Below are 21861 nucleotides of genomic sequence, written 5' to 3' on the forward strand. Positions count from 1 at the left end.
TCAGGACCACCCAGGGATGCATAACCATCACTAGGTGAGGAAGGCCACTGCAAAGCCTTCCATCTACCTCCTGCAGAAAGCAACCTACTGTACTGGAAGGAGTAGTTTACAACCGCAGAGTATCGGCCAGACAGCGCTACACTAAAGGCCTCCTCTTCTTCTTCCAGATGCCCCAAATACCCAGGGAGTTGGGATACCATCTTCTTGACTTCCTCTGGAGATTTCCTATCCTGCTCACTTCATGGGATAATATTAATGAAAAATAATTTGTAGAGAGTTTTAATCCTCTTTAATTTCATTTCACTACCTTGCAATTTGAGAAGCTGCTAATTAATTATTAGCACTTAATAATAATGAGAAGAGGATTGGTTGGCATGAAAAATAACAGTGATTTACATCTCTCAGGTTGATCTGTGCTGTCTTTAGGTGTGGTGATTTTTTTCAGTTCTCCCAAAAAACTGTGAAGACCATTCAGATGAGCATAGCCTGAGTAATGGCAGTCCCTCAAGGAGCACAGGAGGATCCCAGCCTTTAAATGACAAAATTTGCTCAGTATTATCTGTGCAAATTCCAAGGGGGTTTCTCATCCAAAGCAACCCATAGTCAGCAGAGAAGAGGAAGTCACGCTTCCTCACACACCCACATAAAAGATGATTGACACTAATGGCATTTGCTGTAGTTTCTCCTTTTGTCACAATGTGCTGCTCTCCGGTTCCATCAGGGGTTCCCAGCACAAGCTGACTTGTTCTTATCATGAAAGCATTACTGGAAGCTATCATTCCTGTTAGTATTCTTCACAGAATTCATCATTCATGGTTATTGCACCAGTTTTCAGAAATGCTTGTGGAGTGGAAATTCCCAACTTTGAACAAACCTACATGTATTACAGTTTACATTACATTTGCATAGTTTTCTTATAGGAAACTGGGTGCAGGTTGTGCTTTCAAAATTATCTGGTTTACATTCCTTGGGTTACCTCCTCCAGGGGAAAAAAAAAAAAAGAGAGAGAAAGAGAAACTGTATTGTAACTGGAAAGTCGACGAGAATAAGCAGTTCTGTAATGGGCTGTGTGTCAGATCATGACCTTGGTGACTGCAGTTTCTGAGTCCAGGCTCAGACCTTTATTACCTATTAAACACTGTTATTGTTATTAATATTATTCCAGGTAACATTATCACCCAGAAGCACCACTAGGCAGTTCCCTGTACTGATATAGCCACCATGGCACAGACATTGATTATATGAATTCGCCCCAAATTTCAATTTGGTATAATTTTCTTGCTCACATAGTCTACTTGAAAGAGCACATAGAAATACCTCAGCATCCTCATATACTGTCAGGTTAAGATAAAAAACACATTCTGGAACAAGAATTTACATTGAAGTGGCTGTTATTGGTGATGAAGCTCCAGTTAAAAATCAATCCATCAATTCAGCCTGAAGTTAGCACAGTTTAAGGACTGGAACAACTTTCAGGGAGGCCTAGGAAAAAGGTAAGTCAGGGAAGAGATAAGGAAAGATGAATGATTTCAAGTTTTAGCTTCCTGACTGATAATGAAGCAATTCTGAAAGACAGCCTTGAATAAATTAAAATTCACCTGAAAGACAAACACAGATACTATGACCCTCTTCATACTCAATGACTTATTATGTCTTTCCGCATAAACAGTTGGAGGATGCAAATGACTGAAATAAAATAGATAACTGATAAGAATAAAATGCAGAAACTACTTTTGAAGCCAGTTTCTCACCACAAGGAGCAAATAGAGTAAAATAAGCATTTGAAAATCTCTGGCAAAATAAAGGAGGAAGGGAACAAAAGTTAAATAAAAGAGGGTGTCATCACAATGTAATAAAACAATATTATTTCTGTGGGCTTTTTCTTCCCCCAGTGGAAGCTGATAGAAGAGAAGAGCCAGAAAGTGTGCAGAGATGGAAGCAAATCTTTGGGCTGCATGAGTGGATCCATGGGTGAACAGAACAGGAGATAATTCTTTGTGTAATACTGGGAGAAGAATTAATACAAACTAATTCTTCTATAATGAGGAAAACGAAGGAAGTAAAGACAGCTAACTTTTGAAGTCAGGATTCACAGTCCAGCTATTCCCACTCCTTAGAAATTACCTCTTAATGTGTGCACGTGTTGTCCCTGAAGGCTTGCCTCTGCAACTCATACCTCAGTCAATACTTCATAGGAACGGATAATTTGACAGCAGATAGATCCTTTGTATTTTGTTTCAAAAGGTACCACATTAGTCATAGGTTGCACATTCCTCTCTTTTATGTCATTTTAGCATTCATCTCTTTCTTTCCCCTTGCACCTAAGTGGAATTGAGATTTGTATAGGAAAAAAAAAAGTGTTTGCAAACTTGCATTCAGTGGAAGGACCTCCCTCAGGGCCTCCGACATTGCTATATTAAAAACTAAAGTCAAGTTAGTCAAAAATTTAGAGTTAAAAAGCTGTGAAGTAAAAACATCAGTACACACTGTTCTTAGTGTGGTTTGTTGTTCAGACTGGGAGAATGCTTTGGGAACCCTGGAACTGAAACTGAAGCATCACGAAAAGAAAATGGCTGAGGGTCATCTCCAGTAGATAGAAGTGAGTAGGAAGTGGGTGTTTGAAGAGAGATGGGAAACAAAAGGGATCTGAGAAATTTACTTAGATGCCTTGACAGAAAAATATCAGGGAACTGTGGATTTAAAGCTATGCAAAAACTCTTACGATGATTCACCACCATGTGCTCATTCTTCCTCTGAAAGCTGTATGTGGAGTAACTCTAGGGAAACCAGAGGAGCCACATCTATGGAGTATGCAGCCAAGCCCTGCAGTCATCACGGCAAAGCCACCACCACGTTTCATGAGGAAAATAATTCCCAATAAACAATATCGTGACCCCCCACAATATAACTGCTTAATCTTCATCTGCTTTTACGAACCCGTATTTCTTTTTCAATGAAGCAGCAGGGGAGTTGCCTCCAAAGTAATCCCTCCACCTTGAGATGAACAAATTCTCCTCCAGGAGTAACAGCCCACAAAAGAGCCTCACCTGGGCATGCTCCCTGTATATTGTGTTAATTGAAATTGCATACGTATGTGCTGGCTTTATGAAAGGCATGTTAGAACAGGAAGATAGAGCATTTCATGTACCCATTATCTATCCTCTTTTCTAAATAAATGCTTCAGAGACATTTTCCTGGCACAGAGTAGGTTCTTTCAGCCTGCAAGCTGGCCCAGGCCCCAGGTTTTGCAGTCTATTTTCAGCACACACAGCACAAACCTTGCTCTCCTCGCCTTCCGAAGAGTCACTCCCAGTAAAGCTGCAGGTACCACAGCACAGACGTCTACTCAGGGGCCAGCTCCTGGGCTCTGACTGAAAGACTCATGTTCCTTCCCATGAGTTACTGAAATGCAGGGCAAAGACAGCTCAGAGAGACAGCGGTGCTGAGGTGTTGGCTGCAACAAACCTGCACTGAGATTGTCTCATCACTTCCCAGAGGGAATTGCCTGCCTTGTTTGTTCTCACTGTACCTCAAGCCCCTACTTTGCATTTATTATTACATAGGAGCCCCTCTTCCTCCTCCTGTTTTCTGTCAGACCCAAAAGGTATTTTGTGTAATTCCCAAAGGCTGGAGATGTGGCATTGCAAAAAGTCAAGCTGCAGAGGAGGCCTGACGCTACAGTTCAGACACACTGGCATTAGCAATCACCTGGCTGTACATCCTACTAAACAAGCTAACTTCCAAGCTATTATGCTTCAATACTCAAGTGCACTACAGAGGGATGGTCTCTGTTTCTTCTCTGTGTCAGTTTTAAGAGGAAAAAGAGGTTAAGTCACTGCTGAGGTGTCCCACTGGCCCTTGAAAGCACACAAGGCAATGTTGTCCAGAAAGAGTTTTCCACATGGCCTGTCTTGAAAATCAAAGAGGCTGACTGATGGCAAGGAATGAATGAATGAATAAATAAGCAAATGAATGAGCAAACGAATAACAAGGTGTCCTGCATATTGCATGCAAAATTTTGCTCTACAGTTTCAGAGGAACTGTGTGATTGTGGAAGTACATTTCAGTGCAGATTGAAATTCCCCCTATCAGACTCCAAATGCAGCAAAACTTGAGCCTAGGCCCAACAGGTATTCTCCTCCCCTACCAGTCATTACAGTTGAATGCTGCGTTCAGTTTTTCACAATTAATCAAATAAATGTTAAACCTATACAGCTGTTAAGAAACACTTGATAAAAATCATGTCTGAAAAGGTGAAGGAGAATGACTAATCCAAAGCAAACAGTACTTTGCATAAATTAGGAAATAAATACCAGGAGACATATTATAGATTGCAGATCACTTCCCTTTGGAGCACTTCATGGCTAATTGCAACTCAGAGCAATTCCATTCCACAGTTTTCATTTTTGGCCCCAGCTGTATTATTAAGGAATCTATCTAGACACAGTGATATCTTCTAGTGACCAAAAAACGAGGATGAGATAGAGAGGATGGAAAAGATATCCAGCAGTTTAAGAAGAAATATTGATGTGATTTTTTTACTGCTTTAGAGATGGCATGTGTTGGTTTTTCAGCTGTTCAACAGGCTTGTAAATGGCCAAGGTACTGATTTAAACGATCTGCTGATCATCATAAGATACTTAAGCTAAATATGACAAATCGTAAATGAGTTTCATAACAGTGAGCAGCTGATGAGAAAATGGTAGTTTACATTCAATGCTAATAAATAAAGTGATATGTGTGGAAGAAAAAAAAAATAGCTTAGAAGCTACAGAAAACTCCACTGACACTACCACACCATCATCATCACCACCCCTACCAGGAAACCTTAGCTACTTACAGAATGTATCCTCTGCTGGCTCACAGTAGCTTAGTAGATTTGTAAGAACAAAAGCTACCATAATGAGTAGCTTGCCAAACTTTTCCAAAGCTGTCCATCTTGCAGAAAAATATTGCAGTCCACAATCCATTCATGGTATATTCACATACAGCCTGCTGCATCTGCAAAGCTTGCCCTAGGCAGAAGTGATCTGGACTGGAAGATCAGGACCATTTTCTCTTGAAACCTGAATACATAAAGAGCACAGAGTTATAGCAGTGCATGGGTGCCACAGGCACCACCATGTATAATGACCTGCTTAATGTCAAAGCATCCAAGTGAGGACTGAAAATCCTCTGTCTGGGTCTTCCCTGCATTTTGGCACACAGACACATTAACACGTGTTACAAAAAACTGTCTAATGCAAAGTAAGCTCCAGCAGTTCTCTCTTTTTTTCCCTTTCTGATTTTGTTTAGTTAAAGAAGTAATAATGAAGTCTTTCTATCTTTGTCCAGTCTACAAGAAGCAGGGTCTGCACACAGCATAAAGCTGTGGGTTTTGTAACATTACATAGTGCTAAACTCTGATTTAGCTATAACCGCTAAGAAATGATATCTCAGATATATAACAGTTCCATGTTATCAACAGATCAACACTTAGTCGTATTGGTTGAAAAAAGCTCTAGCTCCAGCCCCACAATCCTCCCCTAAGACAGACTTGATTTGGAGATGGCAAAAAGGGAAGGTACCAGTCTCATCATACAACACAACATGGAGGAGCAGCTTCATCACAGGACACAGTCCTTGCAAATGTGACAAAGCAGCTGTGCCCCCACAAAATAAATAAATAAATAAATAAATAAAAAATCAGGACTGCATCCTGCCCTGACTTGTATCAATGGGGAACTAAAGTCAAGCCTTTAGGTAAACTAGCAAGGATGACAGCATGGAAGCTCATAACATCCAAATCCAGTGCCCATCAAAGTTTGTTTACCGAGGAAAAGTCTTTGATTTCTCACTCTCATTTACTATATACATATCATTTGTACCCTCTGGACAAAACCTATAATTATTCACACTTGAAAAGCTATTTCGAATGTCTCATCATCTCTCAAAGTGCATTAATTTCCACTTACCTGGAAATGAATCACTGAACATCACTGTAGAAATAAGACATTTTGTGCTCCTGGGAAACAAAACCCAGTAGTGTGCGTATATTTCCAAGCAAAAGAAAAAAAGAGCACAAAAGACAACTGGAATTCACACATGACTGGGATTTACTACTAATTACTGCAGATGACGTATAGATTAGAGGTGTGCGTTCCTTGGGATGCGCCAAGTCTGTTTTCTTCGTGACAATACTAAGTGAGCAGCAAACTGCTGTTTCTGGCAGGCACAACGACTGTTGCTGTCAGGCAGCGGTTCACAGAAGTTAAATCACAAGAGAAGGTTTCTCCCAATGAAGCTCATTCTTTCTCTCTCCTTGTCTCACGCTGATACACATGCACACACACACACCCTTCACAAAAATTCACAACTGCCAGATTAGGGATGGGAATTGCGGTTGTGAACTATATTACAATGAACATTCTTTAAGGGTCCCTTCTATTTTGCTGGAGTTTTTCAGAACTGCATAAAATTGCCTATTAAATTTAAAAGAAGATTCTTTACAGGCCATAAGGTATAGATTAAGGGATGCTGCTACTCTGTACGCTGCATCTTACACAAACTTATCTCCAGGAAAGACCTGATTGTAAAGTTCTTCATTTTTGTGCGCTGTAACCAAAATTTGGGGGTATTTAACAGTGAAAGATAATTTAACCTAGTAAGGACCTGAATTAAACTATCCTGTAGCATGAGTCTTATAAATAACCAGAAACACATGTGGTAGCTCATGTTCTTCAAACACAGTGACTACCTTTCTCTTCTAATGATGCCAGAGCACTGCTCAGCTGCAGTACAGCAGAGCACCCATTCAGGAGTCAGTGTCCTCTCTCATCTGGGGCAAGGACACAATGGGAGGAATTTTGGTACAGACATTTAACCATGATATGTGATGTCTCTGCCCCAAGAAGATAATGACAAGTGATAAACAGCTCTCACAAGTACATTTACGCTGTCTTTGCCATCTTGGCCAAGGAGTAAATCTTGGTTTGAAATACCAACTCGTGCAGACCAGGTGGCATATATAGCATTTCAGGGCTGTTTCCAGAGCAGACTGGCTATATCCACACCCCTGAAGGGAGGGAAAGTACCCTAGAGCCAAAGGTGTACTCAAGCTTTGTTGCAGATGGGAAAAGTTGGTTTGCTCAAAATGGAAGCCTTGGAGACAACTAAATTGTATGTAATGTGGACGATCAAAACCCTGAAGTAAACTGGAACAATGAAGTTTCACCCTAGGGACTAGAAAATGTTTCTTAGACAAAAGAAAAACAAAATACCCAAGACTTTTGTATTGCCCAAAGACTGAGGAGCATTTCACAATGCCCCTTAAGAGACAGTTTTCTTAAATTTGGCCCCATATCATCAAGTTCCCGATAAGACCTTTGTAGCAACTGGAACACATTTACCTCAACATCCTGTTGGTGTTTGTCTCTCCAAAGTATCCCTTTAAGTTAGATCCAGCTGGCTGCAATTGAAACTGCTGCCTCCTCAGAGGCATTCCACCTCATAGGACAGAAGGAAATATCTGCAAGATTTTATATGGAGAGAAGGGACAAGTTTCTAGCTCTGCAGATGGACAAAACAGGAAGCCAAGACAGAAAGAGAAAAACTGATTAAAATAATTCATACAAGAACAGATCTCCATTGCCATTTCTGAACAACAGAAAGGCAGAGGAACAAAAGCTGTCACTCTGAACTCCAAGAGCTCTGCTCACAGAAAAAAAAAAAAAAAAATGATTGCTTGTCAGTGAGGAACAAATACAGGCTTCAGCTGTGAAAGCATAGGTTCTCAATTCGCCCCTGGCCTTTGCCAGACTTTGGAGATGCCACGGACCCCTCAAGGTATCCAGTGCAAGAACTCGTGAGCTCATTTTCATGTGGAGGCCAGATGGAGCATGCAATGGAGCAGCAACCAGGAGTGAGAACTAGCAAACAAAATTGGAAAGCAATGCAACAGGACAGCATCTGAAGGTTTTGAAGCAAGAGCTGAAGGACATGAAGTCAAGCAGAAGAAAACTGGGCTGGATTTGACTGCAGTATACACGGACAGGCTAGGAAGCACTGTTGCAACAATTCCTTTTGGGAGTGGGGATGGTGTCTGGTGAGCTGGCCAGCAAGTACTCTAGCTATTTGTTGAATATTCTCCTGGTGGTAAAAGTAGAAGATAAGTCTGATCACCTTGAAGCTTACAAACAAATGTGATTTGTAACAGACCCTTAAAGGTTTGAAATGGGCCTCTGGAAAGAAATTTGAGGGTCACAGCTGGCAGCATCACAGAAGCCAGCTGCCTGAAAATTGGCCAAAGGAATTGAGTCAGACTAGCTACTTGTGACAGTTTCTGCTCATCATTAACTCACAGGAACTTAAAAGAAAATAAGGATACCTCAGCTTGAATCACACACACACACAAACACACACAAAAGATTCTAAGGAAGGGACCCCAAATGAGGTAGACCATTTGGTTCAGCTCATACCTTAAATAAGCCAAGACAGAAAAAACTATTTTGGGAAATCCAGCTACTCCAGCTCTAATAACACTATCAAACATAGTGGTATATCCAGAAAAAAAGACTGAAGCTGTGTTTATATGAGAAGGTAACGATAGATACCAGATAGCTGCCTGTACTCTGACTTGGCTAGAGCAAGTTATTCTCGATCTGGAAACCATATTATTGCAGTGCCGTGGTCAAACTGATCTCTCCTGCTTTTCAGTAAGTCGTATTAGTTTAGGCACACTGCCACACAAATGTAGTTAAATGTCTTCCAGGACCCTAACACACAGCCATCTCAGAGCACAGACAGAAAATCTTTCATAGTCTAGAAATAACCTGAGACATTCAGACACTCATGGTTGTAAGGTTCAACAGTGTCACCTGGGTAGGGCACAGATAAGAAACTGGATAGATAAAAGGACACATCAATGGACCATGCAGAACATTTAAGGGTTGGTACAATTTTGATATCTGCAGACATAGAGAACTATGTCTTCCAGTGTGAACTGACAACAGAGCAATATGAAGGCAGTCAGCTGGCCAGGGTATTGCAAACAAACAAACAAAAAAAAAAACAATGAATAGAAACACAGATATAGGAACAGATTCTGGATTTAATAAAAAATGTGAATAGAGAGAAGAAGAGGAATAGCCACTAGAGAGGAAGATGACTGCCATAATATCTGCACTACTGCAAGAGAGGAAGAGATTCATGATAATAAAAAGTAATTAAAGAAAGTGAAAGTTCTACTACTAAAAATAAAGAGAAACCGACAGTAATGCAAAAAATGAAAGAAATGGCCCTGCCAAATGACAGTGCGTTTAAGGGGGAAAATGATCACGCACAAAATAAGCCCTATTCAAATATATGGCTGTTGTGTAACTCTCTCCACTCCTTTGAATTACACCCTTGCTTTCTCTCCCTACTTTTAGGACTGTTGCTATTGAAGGGAAAAAAAAAAAAAAAAAAAAAAAAACAGGCTGTTTCCATGCCTCTCCTAATTCATGCTCTGCATTTAGGAACTGAGGCATAAGATGACTTGCCAAGGACTTGACAAACCCTGAAGCTCTGTGGGTAAGCCCACAGGCATGCTGAAGGGGACTCTTTCAGACAAAGATGTTCTGGGACTGTTCACCTGCCATTCACCGTGATGCTGCGCCCCATGAAAGGGGAGACAAGGTAGCATAGGGCAGCAAAGAAGGTGAGAAGCAACCAGGTAGGGCTAATGCAAGCGGTGGATGCAGAGCAGGACATGTCTGGTTCGTCTCCACCCACATTCCCATTTTACCTGGAGTTTTTTAGTGAGAAGTAGGTCTGACCCAGAAATGTGAATCGCACCTGTCTGGCTGGCTTCACCTTCCCCTCTCCTGCCTGACACTCTTTGTCCCCTCCAGTCCATCTTCCGCACCTTACCTCTTGTCATCCCAGCTTCTGTTTCTGCATGTCCACTTCATCCTTCAACCTTTACAGGATTCCTTCTGCAGGCTTCACGTACACTGCTTCCTTCTGAGTGTTTCTGCCTGCCTGTGCCCAGAGATGGATGGAAGTACATTCTCCCCATCTTTTAGCTAGTCATCATATCTCTGGGCCTTCTTTTGCCTTTCATCCTTTCTTCTTCCAGATGAATGCCATCAAACTCTCATGCAAAAACTGCTGGTCAAGCACAAAACAGCTTCAGAATGTACATGATCTATGAGGGAAAAGCTTGGAAACCTCTGCAGAAGTTTAGCCACTCAACATGTACTGTGAAATACATGAGAATAGTGGCTACTGGCTTAAAGGCAACAGTTTTGTGATTATATTATGTTTTTTAGTAGATAAACTGTCCTGTTTCTGTTGCACATATTAAGGAGTCATTTGGTCCAATGTAAGCTGAAAAGTGGATGAGATCTGTTTTGACAACAATGGTTCCTAGGAAATTATAATTTCTATTGTTCTTGTGAATCCAAATACGGGAACTTACACTTGCACATTTAGTCAAAGTTTTGAAAAAGTGACACCTATTGCCACATAAACGGGCGCAACTTGAGCCAGTGGCATAGAGCAGTAGAAAATCAGAAGAGGGATGAGAGTAATAGCTCTCACCGCTGCTACTGGACTTGTTCCAGTATGACACTAAACACAGCAGCATTGTGTTTTCTCTAAAGAACTTCCCAGACAAGAGGGAGAAGTTGTCTTCTTAATCCAGGAAATATATTTCTGTGTACAATAAAAAACTTGCAGACAATATGAGATATAAGACAAAATCACCATTTTTAAAGGCCAGCTTTTAATAATATATGAGCAAAGGAGAAATAGCTCTTTGAAACCTGTTGAAATAAATCACCGAGCTTCTCCTGTTTGCCAAGAACAGCTAAGTGATCAGGTTGCAGTGTTACACTGCCATTCAGTCAATCTGCTATCTGAAGAACTAACAGGAGCAGCCTTCTTTCCACTTCCTTGTAGCTGGGTTGCTTCCCTTGCGCTGGCTCACACGTGTGACTTTGCAGTTCAGTGACTCAAATCAGCAGAAAACTAACCATACAAAAGTAGTCATTATTTCTTTTCTTATTTATTTCTCTGAAATGGTTCAACAGCAGTTTACCAGAAGGCCAGAAGAGAGATGGGTTGGGAACACAACCTGCAGAGCACTGGATCGGGTCTGCTGTGGCTGTTACTAAGGCTTAGTGAATACACAGCTACTCACTAAGATGTGGTAATTCAAACATGCTGCTCAACTCTAACTTGCTACCAAGGAAATGTATCCAGAAATGCAAACAAAAGACATCCAAAATACTGCAGCAGGATCAGTCTGGTTTCCTACACCAGACTCAATGTGGGTATGGCAAGTGAAAATAAATTCCTAATTATTGGAGGAAAACTGCTTTAATTTATGCGGTATCTTTAAATGATAGTTTCAAGTTTGTGCAATGCACTAGACATTACTGACAGTCTTTTGAAAAGATTACTACAGAGCATCCATCATCCCTTTTGCTATACCTCAATGATATTCTGATATATGCCAATATCTTGGAAGAACTGGGACATTGATGCTCTGTGATAATTGTAAGGATGTCCATATGAAATGGAAACCAAATAACTGTGAATTTTCTCAAAACAGGGTGATCCAACTGGGCCCACAATCAGCAAGAAGAGAATTTCCTTTAATAAAAATGGAGGCACTACAGGATTAGTCAAGTCTACAGGCACTCACATAGGAGATTTGGGGATTTGGCTATTGTTACAGTATGTGGAGTTGTGCATTGGTCAATATTGCAAAACTATTGCATAGTTTGGGTGAGAAAAAGAAAACATTTCACATTTCAGTGTTCAGCTGAATGAAATGAATATTTTTAGGGCTGGAAAATATTCTCATACCTGATTCTTTCAGGCCTGGCCTACCAATGTTGAAAATGTTTTGTGAAAAAGTTAAAAAAAAAATTTAAATGTATTTTTGAATCTGTAGCATCAGAAGTACACTAGTGTCTGGTAGCTTACTAATGCAGAAAACTTCTCTAGAAAAAGCACTATCAGAGTGCAACTCCTTCCAGGCCACTATATGTATAGTGCAGTCCAGTTTGAAGGAGGTGACTTCAGGTGGAGCCAGAACTTTGTAATCAGGAGAGACGATGTTTACCTGAAGCAGTGTATTAGAAACAGAATTCTTGAGGTTCATGTTGGGAGTCAATCAGAAGAGCTACCAGCAATTTTCTCACTTTACAAATGCAAACAGGCAGATCTGAGCCAAAGTATGGAAATACAGCTAGGGATTATTTTCAAACATTGCTATAGGCAGGAATGTCTTAATAGTAAGCATTTAGGCTAAGCTGTCTAGGCTCCCTCTGAAACAAGTGTCTAAGCAGAATATACTGTCTAAGTGAAATAAACTTGGGAAGTACCTATCACTGCAGTGGCCATCATGGGAGTCTGGACTACTACCTATCAGTGAACTATTAAGCTTCAGACATTTAAGTGGTATGTCTGCTACCTTCACCATTCGAGCTTTACTGTAAAGCAGCACCAAAGTGATCAGGATCAGGTCCCATTCCGTGTGGCATTACCATCACTGCAGCCAACAAGGGAAGATTTAACCATCTGATTTAGCATCTGTACAGCCAAAACAGGATCTTAAAATTGAAAGCATCCAGCAACCTCCAGTACAGATATTGTTACTTCAGGACCTTATACGAACTTGTCATTGGACGTAGTGTTTTGTCTTAGATACACTTTGGTTTTCAGATCCTACCACAGCTATACAATCTTGATTCATTTTCAGTCTGAGGACACAGACAAAAACGTGGTGTTTTTACTTCAGCTGGGAAGCTGAGCTCCACCACAACCACTCTCTCACTCCCTCTGCTCAAAGCGAAAGGGGGAGAAAATACAATGAAAAGGGAACTAGGGTTGAGATAAGGGCAGGGAGATCACTCAACAATTATAATCACAGGCAAAACAGATTCAGCACAGGGAGATTAATGCAATTTATTACCTATTACTAACAAGCTAGAGGAGTGAGAAACTGAAAGCAAATTAAAAACACTTGACCCCATCCTTCTTCCACCTCCTCCTCCTCAGTTGTGCAGGGGAACAGGGATATGGGGGCTGTGGTCACTTCCTGCTCCAGCATGGGGTCCATACCATGGGATGCCGTCCTTCCTGACCTGATCCTGCGTGGGCTTCCCACAGACAGCAGCTCCCCCCAGACCCTCTGCTCCTGCGTGGGCTCCTCTCCATGGGCTGCAGCTCTGGCCCGGGGCCTGTTCCTGCGGGGGCTCTCTATGGGCCGCAGCCTCCTCCGGGCCACATCCACCTGCTCCACCGGGGGCTCCTCCATGGGCTGCAGCGTGGAGATCTGCTCCATGTGGGACCCATGGGCTGCAGGGGGACAGCCTGCTCCACTAGGGGCCTCTCCACAAGCCACGGGGGCACTCCATGCCTGGAGCACCTCCTGCCCTCCTCCTGCACTGACCTGGGGGTCTGCAGGGCTGGTTCTCACTCCTCTCTCCCAGCTGATGTTGCCCAGCAGTTTTTTGTTTGTTTGTTTTGTTTTGTTTGTTTTGTTTTCTTTTCTTTCTTTTTTTTTCTTTTCTTAAATCTGCTCTCACAGAGGCACAAACATCACTTATTGGCTCGGCTCTGGCCAGCAGCAGGTCCCTTTTGGAGCTGGCTGGAACTGGCCCTTATCTGACATGGGGCAGCTTCTGGACTCTTCTCATAGAGGCCACCCCTGCAGTCCCCCACCCCCGCTACCAAACCCTTGCCACGTAAATCAACCCTTCCTACAGAAAATACTTTTCCACTGGATGAAAGTGAGGAGAGTAATGTTACAATGATCTCTCTGTTTAATGTGTTGTTTCTGGCTGCAATTGGAAGGGTATTAAAGGAAAAGCAGATGTCTGACTAGATCGGTGCTTCTGTTTCACAGCCAAAGCAAGTAACCAAATGCTTTAGAAGTGATGCCTTCCCGCCTCTGCATTTGGAATTGTGGCACTGAATGGAATAAGAATACATCTAGAAGGTATGCACTGTGGACAATTAAGTTTTAATATCAAAGGAGCCAAGCACCATTTGGCCTCTTGAGAGCCCCTCAAAAAACTTGTGCTTCAATATAGCAGATACATCTCTTACACCATTTGTAAGTCTTCTGTAAATTGTTCTTTTAAAGTCTTGAAACAAAAAACACATTCAGGTGGAAAATATTTTTTATTGATCAGCTTCTTCTTCCAGACCCTTGCTCCCCACCCATCTTCCTGATCCCACATGAGCAATTCCACATGGTTTCAGGATTTGTTATTAATCATCTTTTAATTGACTTTATTTCCTTGTTACACAACAGGAAGTAAGTATGCTTGACAGGAGTATTCATTGAAATAAAGCCCAAATGTTTGATAATCAGTACAGTGTGTAATATTATTCTCAACTGTTAAGTATAAATACTGATATAATGGGGAAAAAAAATACTTCAGTTACTTCCACCAAACTGTTTCCTTCTAGGTAGGCTGGATTTTCACATGACAGTTTTAAATAGCTATCAAACCAAAGACATGTACCACCTCAGACAAATGGGAAAGTCATCTCCAATTCAAATACAAATGCAAACACAGAAAGCAGTTAGATATATTTAAGGAATATGGTCTGTCATGGTGAGGTCATTTGAATGGCATCAGAAAACAAAGGAAATTACAAAGAAAGACAATGTAACAAAGATGAGAAAACTTCCTCTATTCTTCATTTCCCAAAAACTTTTTGCTTATGGTTTAAAAAGGGAAGTTACAAATAAGAACATCAGAAATTCTTGTTCCATAGGTACATGAGGTACTGGGAAAGTATTTATTTATAGTATATTATATCAAAAACATCAATTCCAAAGGCAAATGTGAACCTGATTCTCTAACTACATGATCTAAGGGTTCTCTAACTACATGATCTAAGACACGGTTTGTTTTGAAATACTGGGAAATGAGGAATCATAATCCAGCTTCTTTTGGACATATTAAAATAGGCCTAACTTGCTAAATTCTTCACCCATTGGAATAATCCCACAGTAATTTGGAGAATTTATTAAGGTGAAAGATACCAGTTTGCAAGTTACACCAAAATACAACTTGATGTTGCAGAGCCACTAAGGATATTGAAAGTGTGTTGTTAACTTCAATGCAACTTCAATGCATACTCTTCATTCTGGGGGAAACAGAAGAGGTGAGATTTTTTTTTTCTTTTCTCAGAACTGTGAGAGATTTCATTGCATTCTTATACAGTTGCAGTTAATAGTAAATTGAACCATTTACCTGTACCTTGAGATATAGGTAAATATGACTTGACTGTCACACTCAGTCATTTTAAACAAATGAACAAAAATGAGATGGTTCATTCTGAATGATATCTTCTGGCAAGGCAAAAGGCAAAGACTGCCTCAAATCAAAGATGGTAACATCTTTTCAACCACATGATTTGCATAATTTCTGCAGGACTGCATCTTTTCCTCATCTTCAAACAAGGGTTTTTCAGAGCATCTCTACTCTTTATGGAGCTCTAGGTTGCTCTTACTGTTGCCTCCCAAAGGACCTTCTTAAAGAAAAAGTTTTTGAAAATCTCAGGGTCCTGCCAAAATCGTACATCCATTGACTGCATTAATTACCGATTTTTTTTTTTTTACAGCGTAAGAAAAAAATGCCCTTGTTTTGCAAAGGGCTATGAGAATGAAAAGACACAGTGGAACAGCTGAGCAGATGTATCCAATGAGTGAGAGCACAGAGGGGACTGTAATCTCCCTGCAAATGCCAGGGAAAAAGTAGGAAACAGGTGCTAATAATATGAAAGTCATGCTCAGCAAATCTGAGATTGTTCCAGGGTTCTTGAAGGTTGTACCATTGCTTTATAACCTTCTTACTTCCACTGGTTATTTATCTCCTTTTGTCCTCAGTCTTTGGCAGCAAGGTTGCTACCTCTGATGCCAGACTGTATACAGAGAGAGCAAGAGCAAGGGGCCAAGAAGAGGGGACAGACAGGAACCTGATATTCCTGACAGTAAGTATAAAATTCATTTTGACATTGTTTCTGTTCTTTAGCAAGAATGTTTTCAGGATTAACAACTCTGTCAACTACTAAGAGTTTTTAAACAATGCATTAAAGAGAATGGCTGAATACCTGTGTGTCATGGCCTTTGCGGGGCTTCCATTACCATACGTCTGTCCACGAAAACCTAAAGAAACAAGTTCAAATGTAAGTTGCCATTGTGTTTTCCATATGGTTTGTATATTTACTTTCACATTAACTGATTCAGGTTTTTTTTTTAATTTAGAATATACATGTTTCTTCTTAAATAGTTGAACTAATGTCTCAGAATATGTGGCTACATTAAACAGAATCCAGAAAAGTGGGCAGAAGAAAAAAACACTGAAAAGGAAAGCAAAGCTTTGCCTTTTGTTTTTTGTTTTGAATAACAAAATGCATGGTAATAATATCACTGCTCTTTCAGGCACACTGACACTGCATGGTACCTTTAATATAATGTAGTAATGCTGTCAATTTCTATTTCACAAAAAATGTATATAGTAAATATTTTCACTATGTCATTATAAGATTATTTCTCATTTACTTTGACATTTTGTATAATCCAAATTGTCACAAATTATGGACAGATCCCATGTTTAATATTCCCTTTGCCCTTATGTGGATTCTTAGCCCTTGTGTGTTGCCCTTATGTGGTTTCTCTTAGCATCTTAGGTTCAAAGATAAATAGCACCCCAGTGTAAGAATTACACCTTAGATGAAATAGTCTTTAAGAAACTTTCATCATCTTTTGATTTTGCAAAGCTAATGCTTGAGAATTTTTTTTTATAGGAAATAAACATTTGAGAATTCAAAACTTTTAGTAGTAATGCTGTTGCATTCAAAATCTTACACACGACAAAACAAGCAGTTTTGACTCCCAATGAGCTATTAAGAGCACAAGAATTATATAAATGAGTTGGACCCACCCAGTTTAGTGTCCCATCACTGACACTGGCTTGCTCCACCTGTCTCAGAGGGAAGTTTCAATAACCCCCTCCTCATCAGATAGCAGAGGTGGAATCATCCACCTGCTAATGTGGATGGCATTATCCCAAAAGTATGAATTTTGGCAGAAGCCATGAAGCATGCTGTATGTATCCTTCATACAACAGAGTGATCACATATTACAGTTCTGATGTTCTTGATATGCACAGTTCATCTTTTTTTTTCACAGTATCTCTTTTCACAGTACCTCCACAAATTCTTGATCAGAACAGAAGCTAGGATGACAAATTCCACATTTTAATCAAATAATGTCCAAAAAGTTCTTTACTCAGTTTTCAGTGTTCCACCATTTTCATTTAATACACAGACCTGTTCTCTCCTACTATAAGGCAGAGGGGAATTCCCAGGCTGCCATCTCTGGAGCCTTCTGTTATTTTAGATGCTTTTGTCATATCCCTCGCATTTGTTAAAAGGAAACTATGAATAAGGAAAATGCATCCAGATTACATGAATCACAACACTCAGTATTTAATTGATTCACCTTGAGTGGGCTTGTTATGAGTTTGTGAGTACAGAAGAAAACTGAACTAGCAGTATGCCAGTGCTTGCAGAGATCTACAGTTAGACTACAAATTCAAGCCCCCTTCTTTTAAGTATCAGAAAATATGTCATAAAAATTGCTGTGTTTACAATGAACTGGGAGAGACAGTGTTTGCTTGGGTGGGTTTGGGGAGGTTTTTTTGGCAATGAGAAGGCTCAATCTGAGCCTTCTCTCAGCTTGACTCTTTTTAGACTTTTTAATTCTAATCAATCTAATCTTGTGCTCTTCACTATAAACCCCAAAGGCTTTTACTCCAAATTCACTAGCTTTTATACTGCCATACTGTCAGGATTTGGAGATTCAGAATCCTCTGGCACCGTCAGCATATCTGAGTGCACCTCAAATCATAGTAATATCCTCACAGTGCTTCAGTGGAGGGAACTTCCACCATCCCATTTGCAGAGGTGGAGGATTAACAGTAGGGCTATGCTGCAATCACTACAGTGACAGAACTGTGTGCCTACTTGCCAAGGATTGTTTTTAACCAGTTACCTCATGTACCGACAGCAAGGTAAAATAGGTGTGGTATGCAGAACTTGGCACAGGCTGGAAAATTCAATCAAGAAGCAGAGAAAACAGAGAGCCACACAAGTTGCCCATGCAGTAGCTAATTAAAAACTACTTTAGGTATGAGTACATTGCCTATAAAGGAAGCTGAGCATATCTAGTTCACATGTAGACATCTACATAGAGTCAGAGGAATCCCATCTCAGTTTCCCAATGAAAGCGTGCTTCACCTGAGATGCTCTCTTCCGTACAATCAAGACCTAATTTTTCTTTTGTTATCATTAATACTTACCACAGTGGATATCACAGATCTGCAGTGGAACTGAATAATCTACATCTGTCCTCCAGCCCTTGTAAAAGAAAGAATTGAGTCTTATTCCACTTCAGCAGTACTGTTACTAAATACTTCTGTTGACATAAATAATAAAGCATTGCTTTGTTAGTCTACTCAGCAGATTGCACTTTTAATCTGTTTTTAAATAAATGCATATGGAGACTGTGGTCTAGTGAGATGCAATCACTTTTAGGTTTCCAGAGGATAAAGCTAATCAGACTTTTTTTTTTTTTTTGTGGAGAATTATATTCTAACAATGTATTATTTACACAATAAACAATTTATACTGGAAAATATCAATTTTATCACTGAATCTGACTTTTCACCAGGGAAAGAAAAATAACTCTCCTTGCCAAGAAGGCTTTTTCCAATCTCACTTTCATCTTGTCCCTTTCTTCCTAACAGCAAAAAGTGAAACTGGCAAGGGCCTTCCAGGGCAGCTGCTGGAGCCTCATAGCTCTGGCTGCCAGTCGCTCTTGTCTGGTGTCTGTCGAGAACATTAACTCCAGAGAGGAGTAAAACTATCAGCTTCATGCTCATTTTCTATTAATGTTTTCTTAAAGAAGTTCAGCTGCAGTAGTGTGCATAAATGTCAGAAATTTGCTCTGCTTTGCTTTCAGAAGTGCTAATTCTAGCATACTATGTACTTACTGTACTGTTAACTAACTGCCTAACCTTTTCAGCTAATGTCAATTTTTGAAAGATTCATCTATGATTTACTTGGATCTTTTAGCTAACTATTACAAAGGAACCTATAAAGACCAGATTAGAAATTTCCTGTTGATATTCCTTTATCTGACACTTACAAAGTGGAAAGATTGTGGAGAGCACCTTCTCTATTAATTAATATCATCTCAACAAGAGGTGGTGGCAGCACATCAAGCCATAAATAATGCTCTTTGCCAACTCAGTTGCACAGTAATCAGATCTGGCTCGGAGGAGGAAGCTGTGGGAGTGCCTGCTGTTTTTTTGTTTGCTTGCTTGCTTGCTTGTTGTTTGGTTTTTTTTGTTTGTTTGTTTGTTTGTTTTTTGTGGGGGGATTAATGATGACTTGTTTATTTTGTACGTAGTACTTGGCAAAATCAAGACTCATACCTGAATGCAAATTGTTGACCCACACATTTCCTGTGACATAGTGATTGATACAGAATCACCCTAATGAGAAATAAATAAATAAGTTATTTTCCACACCTTGGGACAAAGAAAATATATTGTCTTTCCACCTCTCTGGTTCCTTTGCCAATAATGGTACATGTTCTACTATGCTGGAAAATTAATAAACTATACATTCATTATGGAAGGTTACTTATTTTCAGAAATACCTCTAGCTCTCTATAACCATCAGCAGTTGGTGTCATTTTGCCAAGCACAATTTGGACAGCACAGGAAGAGAGCTAATGTTCCTGCATTTTGTGAAGTATATAATATTAAAATGGAGGACACCCTCCCTACCAAGCCTGCTGACACCATGCTAGCCACTGAACATCTTCACTTCTATCCCCTGGTGTATGTGAGTTGAAGGAATGACCCTTTCTTTGCAGTTCTTGTGGGTCTCCCATTATATTGTATGCCAAGAACAAGTTCGGCCTTAGGGTAAAATTGTCCTAAATGACTGTTCTGACACTTAACATTTGATTGTTTATGGTTTGTCCTCAAGACAGTGTTAGTTTGTCCACTAATAGCTTTGCATCCTACACTGTTTTCTTTAGTGTGGCAAACTCCTAAAATAATTTAGGGTAAATTAGGTGAATGTGTTCTTACTCAACAACAACTGAACAGGGATTACTAGAAGGAACATCGGTTTCTGGGAACACAAAGCTAAATCATGATGAAAATTTTGTGTATATTGCTCATAGTGGTGAGACAGGAACTGTACATAATTTACGTTGGTTCCCATAGTGTCAGAGTAGCTGAGGAAATCACAGCTTTGTACCAGAGGGAAGGAATAAGCATTTCTAAATGCAGCATTGCCCTTCACGAAAGACACAGTGTAACACCTGTCTCTGACTTATCAGTGCTCTACCACTACCTTTCTTACTTTGCAATTCACACAGGGAACCTTTAAAACTGAAAGTCTAAATTCCACAGATTTTATTTGAAATAAGCCATCTGAAAGGAGGTGCCACTGGTAAGTGTTCACTGAACATAGTGTTTGACAACTCTGGTACTGTACAGATCTCCGTCTCTGCCAGTAATACAGCACTTCCCCAGGTATCTTGCCCTATTAGAACAGACTCTTGATAGTTCCACCTGTGTTCTCAACTCTCAAATCTCTTGGCAGAGCAGTAACCACTTCAGCATATCCTCAGCTTGTGCAACAAAACTCAAGAGTTGGAAATCTCTGCTTTTAACAGCTGGTCTGTTATACTCGGAACTAGAGATGTCATTAAAAACCTAAACTGATTCATCAGAAAATAAATTCAGTGTCCACCCCTTTGAGTTTAGGAAGTCCTAATTCATAGTTGCCTGCTTATCAACTACCCTTTGGTATGTGCACCCTGCACACTGAAAGGATCAGAGGTACTTCAAAAATCAGTTGCAGCTTGTACCTGCAGATAATGACAAAGTAAGTACAGCTAGAATATATCCTAAAGAGGACAGGTGTAGGAGCTACAGCATGCTTGTGTCTTCTACAGCAAAGCCCCATGAAGAGAAGTCAATGGACACAACCATGAATAACAGTAGAAATCATAAGATCCAGATTTCTCAACTTTCTCAAAATCTGGCATGTGATGTCTCATACACTTGGTAGGTGGGGCAATGGCAGGAGCACACCTTTGGGGGTGGACATAAGACTACTGAGAAGCTGGCAGTTGAAACAGCGGGGTGTCTACTAGCTCCTACAAACTATTTTGCTAATATTCTCCTAATAGAAAAATAATGCTATGAGCACTCTTCTGCTCTTTGACCCCGCTTTCCAGATGTACCTCCCAATAGATCACAGGTCAGGCCAACAAGGTAACTGGTACGCAGGCCTGAAGGGCAAGGGCAAGCCACAGTGCTGCACTGAAAACATATGGGATACATGCTTATTTGCAGGAGAGGAATGAGGCTCCCATTTCATGACAAACTGCTGCCTGAAATAGCAGTCTCACCCTCCAACAATCTTCTCCCTCTCTCCCTTCCTTTTGCTGGAAGAAGCAGTTGTGTACTCACACAGTCAGATGGCTCATAAAGTTAATTTGGCTGAAAACTCACCTTTTTCTGTGTTGAGATTTTTTTGGCAGCCATGAGATTTAGAGTGGCTCAAGATCATTGTGGAAGTATGCCTCAAGTCTTCAATTTCATGATGTGAGATTTGAGAGGTCAGCTGTATCAGTGACCATATATGAAAAGCTAATAGTTCATATATCCATAATACAAATAGTACACCACCAAAACGATGTTAAAAGAATAAGAAGGTTCCACTCAATAGTCACTTTCTTTGATGCAACTTATTTGACTTCAGCATCCTTATTTATATTTT

The 21861-nt window shown here is 40.3% G+C and overlaps 1 protein-coding gene across 4 annotated transcripts in view; it reads right to left on the reverse strand.

The window, feature by feature from the left end:
* Positions 1-14237: 14237 nt before the first annotated feature.
* Positions 14238-21861, reverse strand: part of IL17REL (interleukin 17 receptor E like) — a 51639-nt gene continuing 44015 nt past the window's right edge. For 2 of the 4 annotated variants that reach the window (XM_040549341.1, XM_040549333.1), the window contains exons 14-17: positions 19491-19550; positions 18354-18411; positions 16102-16156; positions 14238-15135 (exon numbers count right to left, since the gene is read on the reverse strand). In XM_040549341.1, coding sequence (XP_040405275.1) covers positions 15117-15135; positions 16102-16156; positions 18354-18411; positions 19491-19550 — 192 coding nt within the window. In that variant the 3' untranslated portion in view covers positions 14238-15116. The remainder of the gene's footprint in view (positions 15136-16101; positions 16157-18353; positions 18412-19490; positions 19551-21861) is intronic. The other 2 variants (XM_040549346.1, XM_040549350.1) reach the window with 1 other exon arrangement.

The sequence above is a fragment of the Cygnus olor genome, chromosome 1 (genome assembly GCF_009769625.2).
Source record: "Cygnus olor isolate bCygOlo1 chromosome 1, bCygOlo1.pri.v2, whole genome shotgun sequence".
NCBI lineage: Eukaryota > Metazoa > Chordata > Aves > Anseriformes > Anatidae > Cygnus > Cygnus olor.